Genomic DNA, 12,928 nt, shown 5'->3' on the forward strand with positions numbered 1-12,928 from the left:
GAATGGAAGTAGAAGGCAATGCACGGTAAACACGTGAATTGTCTTTGGCAGCCATTTGTCGAACAGATATTTGTGTGCTGGTGAGCTCTTTGCTGAGACGAAGGGGTTCATGTGTGCCATCCAGGACGGCGTGGTCGCCACCCGAGCTTATAAAAAGCTCATCATGAAAGAAAGGGTGGAGAACGACCAGTACAAAATGTGCGGTTCCGCGTTAGAGACGTTGGGCCATCTTATTTCTGGCTGTACTGTTATGGCACCGGTGCAATATATCACCAGGCATAATGAAGTCTGTAAGGTTATCCATCAAAACCTTGCATACAAGCGTGGGCTGATCACGGGAACATGTCCAGTTTACCAATATGAGCCGGAAGCGGTACTTGATAGTTCCGCTTACAGCATGTATTGGGACCGACAAGTTCTGACTGATCGCCATACTGCACATAACAAGCCTGACGTACTTTTAGTTGACAAGACGGGTATTGATGTTGCTATCCCCATAATAGCAATATTGAACGGAAATACGTTGAGAAGAAGGTGAACTATGAGCAATTGGCTCGAAAATCAAAGAAATTTGGCATCTCGAACGGGTGGTTGTAGCTCCCGTAATATTATCAGCTATAGGTATTATACCTAAATCCCTCACGGCTTTCCTTGATGTCCTGATTTTTCTATTATAAGCAGCCTTAAAGTCAACAAAAAGACGGTGGAAAAGTTTTTCAATCGACTGCCGCGGAGAGAAAATCTACTCTATTAGTGATTTGCCATCTCTTTGGCATGGTCAATAATGCTCCCTACATGAGGATGGACCATTCCGTAGCCTACATAACGACGAAATATATGAGCGATACCATGACCGTCCGGTTGTGGATAAAATCCGGCTCAATAGGTTACGGCGAGCGAGTCATTTAATCCGTATGGATGAGGATGATCCCACCCGGAAAGTCTATGGTAGAAAAAGAAGACGAGGCAGACTCCTAAGACCCCTAAGATGGAGCGATGGCGTAGGTCAGGACGCCAGATAGCTTTTAGGGATATCGAATTGGTGGATCTCGGCGCAAAACCGGGATGCCTGCAGTTCCTAGGCCTAGACCGGATACTGGTTGTTGCGCCGTTGATGATGATGATGAATAATGCTCGGAATATGTGGAGGTATCCTACATAGCAAGATAACGGAGGATATTTTACAGATGGTTCTCAACAACATGATACCGCCATAACTGCTACGATGGGTGCAACAAAATTAGTAAGTCTAATGGTTAGGCTGACCCTTACCAATGACCAACCATTAACTATCACTTCTCAATCCATGGCTAAGTAGTTGCTTTAAATAGTTTGCTGCTGACAATTCAGCGGATAACGAAACACTGGAAGCTACCGTGGAAGCGGATCCCGGACAAAATGCGAACGAGTTATCACAGGTATTCATTGTTCCTAAGAAAGCAATCTTAAGTCACCTGACGAAAATCGACAAAGTGAAAAAGCTGTGCAAGTATGAACCGATGAGTAGAAACAAACGCCACCCGACGCGCACCTTTCTATTCTGAATGGCAACAAAAGTAAATCGAATTGCCATGTATGATGAGAAATAGAACGTATACGATAATTGCAGGCATTCATTTAAGTGGATGGATGAAAATGAACAACCAAAATAACGCCCGAAACGGGACATTCACGAAAAGACGATGATAATGTCTTTTTTAGTAGTCTGGCGTAAGTGGTACATCGATCACGGCGAATGTCTATTGCAACCGACTAGACGAACCTCTTGCACGATAATGCTCGACCACATTCCGCCAAAGAGGCCGTGGCCAAACCGCAGGATTTTGAATCGAAAACTTTTCATCAGCCAACATACTCGCTAGAACATCCATCCAACGATTACAACTTCTTTCGAAATTCCTACAACTTCTTTGCGGGGAAAAATTCAATTCTGCAGAGACTATGTAAACACCCTTTCAGCAATTTTTCGACTACCATTACCATGAGTTAGGCTCCTACGTCAAAGGGATAAATGACTCCCCATTAAAATGGTAGAAGTGTGTCGATAGTATGGACAATTCCTCTAATTAAAATTTACATTTCTTTCAATTAAAATAATTTAAATAATAAAAAAAATTGATTAAATTTGGACTTTGGTAGACAATGCTCTTCTTAGCAAGAAACATTACAAGTCTTTTACTGCATTGGAAAGGAAAAGCCTCCGAAGAATTGTCAGCCCCTACAGAAGCATGTACAATTCCGTAACCTAAATAACGAAAAAGTCTGAGCGATGTCACGGCGGTTTTATTATGAATATAATCTGACTTAATAAGCTGCGGTGGGTAGGTCACCTAATCCCTATGTGTAAATATTCAATCCGAAAAGCCCATGAGGGCAATATCTAAGGTAAAAAGAAAACGTCGGAGACCCTGTGCCAGGTAGAGCGAGAGCGTAAGTCAAAAGGATAGGCAACTATTAAGGCCGCCATTCATATTCAATTCGGCCTGTCAGTTACGCCTGAATTGGCTGCAGTTGACCGGCGGCCGGAACCTGGAAGAGATGCACTCATCCTGTCCTGTGTTCAGACGGTCAGTGATCAAATGGAAAATGATTCCAATGGCCAGACATGTTTGTTTGGGCTGTGAGCGAAAACCTTAATCGCTGGTAAACATTTTTTGTGTTTACACAGAACCTTAAAATCGGTTTACTGACTGTCTGTCCGTCACACGCATTTTTCTCGGAGACGGTTATAGCGATTGACACCAAATTTAGCACAAAGATGGGAACTGTGAACGCTCACGCATACAGTGAGTTACATCCTTTTGCGTGGAATTTAAGAGGGGGGGGGGGGGGGTCCCCATACATGCAAAAGGGGGGTGTACATTTTTTTTTCATCAAATATAGTCATGATCATACCAAGTTTGGTGGAAATCGCACTATTATTAAAAAAGTTATAATACGTCAAAGTTGTTGGTTCTTTGAAAGTGGATACTCTCACATAATATATGGATATATTACGTGCTACGTACTAAGAAATACACAAAACCTTTCATACCTGAAGCGACCAGCTTCCAGTTTCCTGACTTGTTTATAAATGCTCAAACACAACAATATCTCAAAATCTCGTCTCAAGGACTTCCACGTCCAGAGACTAATGATGCCGCTTGGCTTGCCGGTACGTAGATAGTGCTTTCAATTCAATTGACGGCCGGGCCTTTATTAAAGCAGGCATACACCGGACAGCGTTTGCTACATTATTGATGGTGATGATGCCAATAACAGACTGGAAAACATAAATACATAAAGGGGTTGCCACATTTAAACTCTGTCGAATATTTGAATACACAAGTTATTTGCGGTTCAATGCCAATTTCAAAATTCCCCGTTTTTTTAAAAAACGAGGTACTACACAAGAGAGCCACTGAAAAATTTACTTTATCAAATATTTATAAACCGCGTGATTTTTCATTTCCATACGCATATACTTCCTTACAAAACTTCATTGAAATTGCAATTACCATAGAAAGAAGTTGAGCCTTTCGGTGCATTTTGCTAATTTAATCCTAGACAATAGAATCATTTTTTTAAAGGAAAATTGTAGATTATTAAGATATTAGAAACAGTAGAAGATTAAATATTGAGAGTTTTAACATTTGGTGATATTCTACATGATCTGTACCTGGTTTGTATCCCCGCAATTTGTATTTGATAAAAGTTTCAACTTATTGAAAAGATAAAATCGAACAATCGATGGAGACTAATAGCATTTTAAAACTCACATAAATTAAGTAACTGTAATAGAAGTACGATAAGTTATAGCATATGTATTTTTGGCAAAAGTGTGGAATGTTTTTTTGCGATTGCCTTCTAAATAAAGAAACTAAATTAAACCTGATTGTCGAATATTCAATTCCTAATATCTGATTTTGTAATAGTTGCCTAAATTTCAATATCCTTTGTGTTTTTGTAACATATTTCCTCGAAAACAAGATATAGATGATGTAAATTTTGTAGAAATATTTTTATAAACGTATACGTTTCATAAATATGGTAGAAATAGATATTGAGCATTATATTAAGTTAGTTATTTAGAACGAGCATACTACAATCGTAACTATGGACACTATATTCCCTAAATGCTGAAAATTCAATAAAAAATGCATCGTTCTAGTGTACATTAAGTCTTTTTAAAATTGAGAAAGATACACTTATTCCCTATTGGTTTGGTCCTGGCGTTGGGGGTGCTGACTGTGGCCTGTTTAAATTTATATCCATTATACATCGATTTCTCTCATTTCGTTCGAAGCGTTCCATTATTTTGGCCACAATCAATGACGGCGGAATATCCGGATTGCCTATTAAAAACAGAAAAACCAATTTTAGATTGAAATGAATTAATCTTAATTTTAATCTTAACATGCATCAACGCAACAAAAAGTCATAAATATTTTCTTGCAAAAATAATTAAACATGAAAACGTTTAAAATAAAAAAAAATAACTTATCAACTCATTGTGTCATTCCTAATGAATTTGTGTATTTCAAATACTATTCACATATTTTTAAAATAAATATTCATATTAACATTATTGGAGCGCAAAAGACGTGCTTCAAATGAAAACGAAAGTGAAAATATAAAATAATGTAGCGTGCATTTGAACGCACACAAAACTGTAGTGAATTCCAAAGCGGAAGAATTATCTGGGTGATTACTATGTTTTCATGCGTATTGGACGAGTCAGAGGTATATAGACTTTATAATAGAATTTATATACAGGACATGCTTAGTCATTATTATTCCATGAAAATTGAGAAAAATAGATAACCGTATCCTGAACATCACCTAATTAACAACTTGGTCATTTTGCTCGGTCAAAGACTTGATCTGGATGGTGTCACGAAGCTTTCAAATCACCATCCAGCGTATCAAGTCATCATTATTTTGGCCGGCCTTTTGGTCGATTTCCATTGACTTCGATGTTCAGACCTCGTCAGCGCGAATTACATGACCATACCATCGAAGACGCCTCTCTAGCAATTTTTCATGATCGGTGCAACCCCATATCGATTACGGATATCCTCATTTAGGCTGTACTCCATATCGATCGCGGATATCCCCATTTCAGATGTGATCATGACGTATTATGCCACCGATTCAACACAACATCTTTATCTCCATTACCGTGAAGCGTCGTACATTGTCGTTTATATTCGGTCGACATTCAGAACCATAGAAGACGAAAAGGCGGGCGGCACTGCGGCAAATTTTGGATTTGAGACATTCATTAATAGGTCAATCACCAAGAACGGAAGTTGTAATGATGCGTGAAGCAATTTCATATCGCAGTTCACCATTGCCTGGTAGGATTGATCCCAGATATTTTAATAGCTCACTTCTGAGCAGGACACTATCACTGACAATCAGTGCCTGTTTCATTGGGATCGGTCATCAAAAAACCTTTCTTATTTAGATTCAGTCTGAGACTGTGTTTCATGAGCCAATTATTCCATTCTTGAACAAGCTGCTCGTAATCAGCTTGGCTATGAGACGCTGGGGAAATATAATCTGCATAAAGCAGTGTGAAGGCCGTTAAACGTCACATATGAGTGTCCTCAATAAGATCAAAGAGGAGTGGTGAGGAGGCACTTCCTTGAAAAACCCGGTTATTTGAACGATGTCGGGAATAGGGATATCAAGTACGGTTATCATTAACCGGATTTGAACTTTCTGTTGAACTTTCTTGTCAGTCAAATGGTGTTCTACCCTCCTCAATCCGATTGAAGAACGCACTAGCTACAGTGTTAGGTCCCAGTTCTTTGTTTTCCAGAGCTCAGTTGCGATGTCGTCAGGCTCTTGACTTCAATGGGGCTGACAGTTAAGTTCTGGTAGTTTTACATGAGTATCCGCCGTGTCGGTCTAACCCCACGGTCCAGTTTATACTGAGTGCAGGTTCAGCATTCATACTAGTGGACGCAAGGCCTACCTAAAACATTTAACGCATTCTTATAAATTGGCTAGCGTTTTATCGTCGAGAAATTTATAGTAGAGGCGTTTCTTATTATCGACCTCCATTTGAAGAACCACTTACCTGACTTGATATATCATGTTTTTAATTAGGTTCCACGATTCCTTGACATTCGTAATGGTTGATAATCGCGTGAGTGAGGTCATTTCTTCGCTTTTTTCATGAAATCGCCACCACTTAATACGCGGTGGACCAGTGTGTCCCTTATGCTGTTTTATCGGTGGCTTAACTTACAAGACAGCAATCAGCGGGTGAATTTGAGGTGCGATTATCTCAAATTGACGCTCCGATTGTTTTAGTGAAACCAATAAGAGAGGCCAAACTCCAACACTTCAGCAAACCGCAACCTTGTATAAAAGACCAACGGTTTGAAGATTGTGGGCGCGTGAATTTTCAAATTTCTGCCATTCTTTGAAGCCTGCGGGGCTTTCATCAATCAGGGACGAACCCTCTCATTAACTTTATGACTTACGCAACCGTAAAAGTACTAGCGTTAGCCCCTGGGGTTCTCAAGTCGTTGTTTATGGAACAACTAACGAGCAATTCGCAAAGCAGCATATTTCCGGGGACCTGGACCGAATCGTAGTAGTCACACCCGCCTAATATCGTAGCACTAATGCCATCCAGTCCACCCTGTACCACATATGAAAATGTATTGATGGAGGTAATCGGCAGACTCGACAAAATTAAGATTATACTGGAAGTAATATCGAGAAAATCCCATCACGTGTTCTCCCTGTGCAATGGCATCGTTAAGATCTGCCGGAAAATTAACTCCATCATATCGAGTTGAGGAGCTTCAGAACGAAAAGAGAATGTAACATCGTTTGAGATTATCTGATCGAAATACCTAACCATTCACTACAACCTGCTTTACGAGCCAACACCTCACACTCGGCATTAGATTCCGATAAATGTTGAATTGTAATTTCATGGCAGAAGCAACTAATTTTAAGGAATTATTTTAGCGCCAATCATTGACGAAATAACAAATTTCTACGATTCCGGAACTCTAAGGAACCAGCTATATGCGAAACTCTCTAAAATGTCATAAGGAACACGTCGTGAGTCCAGTCAAAGTGAAAAAGGTCAAGAAGAAAATGAGATTTCGCGTCAAAAGCGCATAGATTTACCCCAAGGAAGCAGTGGGAAACGAAAACCAAGGTTTTCGACGTCGCTAAAAATTCCGCAGCCCTCTTTGAGTTAGTGCGTCAACCCGTGGTAAAGACAGACCAATCCTACCTCCGTTGAGAAAATTATATACACCTCAATGATATCACTGCCTCTGATAAATATTCTATCGTGAATATACACAAGCCACACACAAAACAAGATTAAAGCGAAATGTCCATAGAAATCAAAGATATTCCGAGGACAGCTGTGATATGATTCAGAGTCGTCGAGATCAAGATAATGTTATTCGGCCTATGTGACCCAGCACAAACCTTACAACACTACATAGATAGACAATAACAAATCTAAGTCACTCTCGGAAAGAGACAATGCAATGTTGGAGTTCAAGAGGATGGGCATAACCAATTTTCAATTCCCAGAAAACACTGGCATGACCCAAGCTCCACTGCATCAATTGCTCACGGAAGACAAAAAGCAAAACAAGAATTTAATTTGATCTGGCCAAAGCGACACTGCTTCCTCGTCCTGCGGAAAACGCAGTTTTACTGATCCAGAACGAAGTTTCGGGTACATGAGTGAGTTGTGTGCTCGAGCCATTTCGCAACAACCTTCATTTTTTTCAGGAAAGTTAGTACATATGACTTTCGACACGAAAGCTCATTATCAAAACCGACCTTAACTCCACCGTTTATGTGTTCAGCCAGAAATCGGAGAAACCAATCATCATAGCTCGGACAGTTGATTAATATTGACCATAGAATATGTGTACATTCCAAGAAAAAACATCATGACAGCACACTCCCTCTCTCGGATACAACGCATTGACACGTTAGCTGGTTTACAACCGAGGACATCACTGCAAGTCGAAGACGAGGGACTCCAGGAAATCCCAAAGTTCAATTTAATTCTTAACCTAGCAATTTTCGGCTCTAGTTAGCGATGTCATTGAGAAGCCTTATTTTCCATATGGCACATCCCAGTGGGCGTGTTACTGGCAGACAAATGCAAGGAAAAATTGTTTGGTTGCCCATGGCCGCAGATATCACCAGGCTTGCTACTGCATCCACTGCAAGAGGAACAAATGTTTCAAGTAAAACAGGCCACGAATCTAGTAACTGGACTCGGTCACACCCACTTTGACATCGTGGGCCCCCTCACTAAATCTCGTCGATATTATTACATTTTTACTTGACACATGAGCTTTTTAATTGACTTGGATTTCCAGATTCGAGTCTTCAACAAGAGTGACATCGAATCAGGATCTTCAGTTCCAGGCATTGTTATGTAGATTCAGAACAAATCAAAGTGCCGAAAACGTACCGATGCGTCGTCTGCTATCAAATTGGAAGCTGACCACTCACCAGGGGAAGAAGAGAGGTACAAAATGCTCAACACACACTAGACAAATCTGCTTAGTCTGTGCAACAGCTTTTATTAAAACCTAGGGGTTTCAGCGGCTAAATTAGTTTATGGGACCGTCTTTCCAACATTTGAGGGCGTGTTCCTCAACGAACTCCAGTTTTTCTTAAAAAAATCCAGGAAGTAAATAGGGAAAGTCCATTCTATTCAATTCAATTTAGGAAATGACCCCAGTTTCTTCAATGTGGTCATCGTCATCCAGGTCGCATCTCCTGACTTTGCAGCTCTTATCGAAGAGTGGAGAAAGTCAGCAATATCACGCTCTCGGATCACAATCACTTTGATTTCGTAATGAGCATGCACCCAATCCATTGCTGGAATTGAGAAAAGAACCCCGACGATCACAACTAGTATGAGAGAAACTTTCGAAAAGGACTGTCCACTCAATACGTTAAAGAAGGGTAAAACACTACGATGGTACTCGGATTTAGCAAAACAGAGGAGAACGACAAGGGTGCTCCCTAACCGGGCTCTAAAGTCTGATTCAGCCGCTAGCTGAGATATCCAAGTTGCCTTCAATTATGCTTCATTCGCTGTGATTTGTGATGTGGCAAAATATAATGGAATAGATCCGCTGTTAATCAGTTGGTTCCTTCACATGGTGGAGTGAAGAAAAATCCACATACTTGTCGGACAGAAATCTATGAAGGCAGGATGTCCTAAGGGTTGCTTAAAAAAAGAAGGGGGGAGGGGGGTTCTTCTCCTGTGTTATGGCTCCTGGTAATGGACACCTTGCCATGACATCTAGAGGACACAAAGGTCTTTACAGAAACATTTACGCACGATCTAGCCGTAATAATTGTCAGCAAGTTTACGAGCACAGTATGTGACCGCTTAAGTAGTTGTTGCCTCGGTAACAGACTCACGACGACCATGAAGTCTTGACTAGTTATGTTCACCACGAAAGTTGGATGAGTCAACTACATGCTACCGATCTTTTTAAGGATGAAAATCTAGCTAATATAAACAGTCAAATATTTAGGAATACGTTTCGAGTCCAAGCTAACGCGAAAACTCTAAGTGCAGGAACAATATTAATAAGAATTAAACTATTACTGAAGCGCCCTTTCATAAAAATATATTTAAAATTAAAACATTATTTTAATGTTTCATTCAATAATTGTTACTTTTTCATAAATTACAAGACTTTAAAAAATGTGTACCTGAAGGACGATAGAAACGGCTCAAATTAGAGAGGGACTAGAAGTTGGTTTGATATTCAACAGAAAAGGCCCAGTTGAAGTTCAAATTAAATTGGTATCAGTACATATTATAAGAATTAAGACTAGAAAATATTACAATCAGTCCCAGACACTTTAGTAATAAGACAAAAAAATGTGTGAACAAAGCCCTCTGTTTAATGGAATATCGCAATCAAAATCTCGATGGGATAACTTGAACTCTAGGCGAAATTTTCATCAATAAAAACTAATCTTCAACAATTTTCCATAAAAGTGCGCTCAAGTTTGATTACCAACCAAATCATTTCCATTAAACAATAAAAACATACATAGGATTTACTATGTGAAAACCTTGAAGTAGTAAAAACACCCTTAAAATGTTTTTATAGCTGACTTTGATTATATTTGCAATAAATTTTATATAGCACATACGTGACAGATCCACATGTATGTGTATAAAATTGAATAGGGCGGTGCTAAACATAAGCGGGCAGATACTTTCCAGCTCCTTCTAATACTAAAAGGTCGCTTCTTTACCCACATTTATCAACTCCATTTTGTGTGTATGTTAGGTGTTTATATTACAACCTCAGAAGACGAAAATATGTTCCAAGGTTGATATTGATTGAAGCGAAAAAGAATAGCGAGAAGTGTGGCAAAAACCTGGTCACTATGTTCATTTTGTCCAGTTTGACGACTGGAATAATTTTTATATATTATACTTTACTTTTAGAAGGATACAATTGAATAAGCCGCTAATATACGTGATAATAATTTGCTAAGTTATTTTTGTGTAAACATAACAGCTACCAGTTCGATTAATTCATGCTTTTACAATTAGGCTAGACCACAAATTTTCAAAAGCAAAAAGGGGAGGTGAACAAAAACACGACCATTTCTACACACCGCACTGAAACAAAAAGAATTATGAAAGCTGTCTAAAACCTCTAGTTATAAGCAAAGTAGAATGACAATTGGAGGTATGCAGGTATTAACGATATCATTATCTTTAGTGATGTCGATGTGTATGCGGCTGAAATCTTTGCAGAATTAGAATCTTTTCGGGATCTGAAAAATGTTATGTTAGTTCAAGAACCCATTTTCATTATTAGTACAATACAAGTATACATTAAGTTCAGAATATTTTAAATATTATAAAAAATGTAACTCACCTAAAAGTCCTCGATAACCGAGAACACTATGATCATGCAGGTGATTAGCCATTTGTTGTTGTCGCAGAAATGTCTCAATATCAATTCCTCTTACTTGTGATGGCTTCAAAAATCTGTAAATTAAGACGCGGTTGGTAATCGCATTTGCAAGGCAAGTTTCTACGGAACTATGTTAGGCGGAATGAAATGATACGAAAATATAATAATATATTTACCGTTTTGGTATTTTAGATATAACATCTTCTGATTGCGCTGGGCCAAAACCCAAATTTATCAGTATCGCTTCAGGATCTGGCTTCCTTGCCTCCAGCAAGCTCTCAACGCTTGAACAATGGCTTGAATCCGATTGGACAGAACTGTCTCGTAATAGGCTTTTTCGTCGAGAACTATCTGAGAGTGACGCTTCTCTTGACATTACTCCCTTATGTAGTGGCACTGGGCTAACAGGTACTGATTTAAGTCCAAAAAATGTTGGCAAACTGCTGCTTACAATATTATCACTATCATTAGAATTTTTAGACGTTGGTCCATCCTCCTCAACATGCGAATAGCTGCGAGATCTTTCGTTTAACATAAAGCTACTACTATTTTCGTCATCGTTTTGCTCGCTAAAACTACGCCCGATATTCCCTAATAAATGCTTCTGTGCCTTATTCGATTTCATTGTTGGTTTTGGCGGTGGTTGAAGTTCATTTGTTTCTATTTGATTTGTGGATGAGCTGCAACCACAACTTGTACTACTGCGTCCAATTATGGCTAATGGCATTTTTCGACTTGTTACAAATAATGAATCGTTGTTTTCGGACACTTCTAAACTATCACTCAATGATATATCCTCCTTGGTGTTATTAAAGCTATTTTGAGTTGAAGAAAGGCCAATTCCTTCGCCACCTTTCTTTTGCACATCATTTTCGTCTGTCTCTGAGATGTTAGACTCTGAGATATTGGACCCTGATTTATCCATACTGCCACGCCTTTTCAAATTATCAAACCGTGCCTTATTTATGCGAACCTTATCATAAAACTCGTTGATCTTAGCTTTTCCCAGTAATTTGATATTCCCCACACTGAGTCGGCTATCCTCCTGATCAGAGTGGAATCCCTCAAATCCTCGAACCTTGTTTAAGAAATTTCCTGCACTCCATAGTCTTGGTTGGTTAGATCCACTCACAGTATCATTCAATGTGACTTCAGTTTGTTCGTTGGGTACTGGCTCTTCAGAATGTTTAGCAGTGTCTTCACATATGTCGATATTTTCAACCGCTTCTGAACTTGGACTGTTATCGGCGGTTCCAGTCCATTTTTGCAATCGAACAGGATTTTTTCTACGAACCTCGTCAACGATCCCCGATAACCAAACACTAACTTTATTGCGAACTGAAAGAATTAGGAGGAAACAATTAGTTGTTATGCATTGTTACATATTGTGGATAATATGAAAGTGAATATAATGACTGCTGTGAAGTAACAGTGATGGGATAAAAAATATTTGGAAGTTGCCATCATGTCTTTTTATCGAATTTCAAAACACTTCATCCATTCAATTCTTATATTTATCACTGCGTATGAATGTCTAAGCCCGGGCATCTGATATTATTAAAAAAAACCGTTTCCTTCAGTAAATATTTTTATTTGTTGCAAATATACATATTCCGGGGCCATTTGTCGCACTCCTCAGTGCTTTTGTTTGAATTTTCTATTGTATTATATGTAGTTGCATAACTTAGCTAAAAATACTCTAAATTCAGGTTTTGTTAACTCTATTCTTAACTGAAAAGATCCTTCAAATTGAATTTCTGGACAAACTAAGAAACAAACTACCAGGAGATATCAAACGACGCCAATATCCACCCAAATGCCATTGAACGCTGCGCCAATGTAGACGAACTCACGAAAACCTGCAAACATATATAATATCCCTAACATTGCATCTTTGGTATTTCACTGTTCATTCTGTAACAGACACGGGTGCGCTGATGTCGGTGATCTGGGCACAGTAATCTGGGCACAGTAACCCA

At 39.1% G+C, this 12,928-nt stretch overlaps 1 protein-coding gene across 3 annotated transcripts in view; it reads right to left on the reverse strand.

Annotated features, from left to right (window-relative positions):
- Positions 1 to 2,961: 2,961 nt before the first annotated feature.
- LOC119649185 overlaps positions 2,962 to 12,928 on the reverse strand; it is a 53,926-nt gene continuing 43,959 nt past the window's right edge. Inside the window, exons 3-6 of one of the 3 annotated variants that reach the window (XR_005249103.1) lie at positions 11,126 to 12,287; positions 10,911 to 11,023; positions 10,684 to 10,806; positions 4,206 to 4,334 (exon numbers count right to left, since the gene is read on the reverse strand). Coding sequence is in view for 1 of the 3 variants with exons in the window: in XM_038051212.1 (XP_037907140.1) it covers positions 4,195 to 4,334; positions 10,911 to 11,023; positions 11,126 to 12,287 (1,415 nt within the window). In the remaining 2 variants the exon portion in view is untranslated. Of the gene's footprint in view, positions 4,335 to 10,644; positions 10,807 to 10,910; positions 11,024 to 11,125; positions 12,288 to 12,928 lie in introns of all 3 variants that reach the window. The other 2 variants (XR_005249104.1, XM_038051212.1) reach the window with 2 other exon arrangements.

This window comes from Hermetia illucens, chromosome 2, assembly GCF_905115235.1.
Source record: "Hermetia illucens chromosome 2, iHerIll2.2.curated.20191125, whole genome shotgun sequence".
NCBI classification, from domain to species: Eukaryota; Metazoa; Arthropoda; class Insecta; order Diptera; family Stratiomyidae; genus Hermetia; species Hermetia illucens.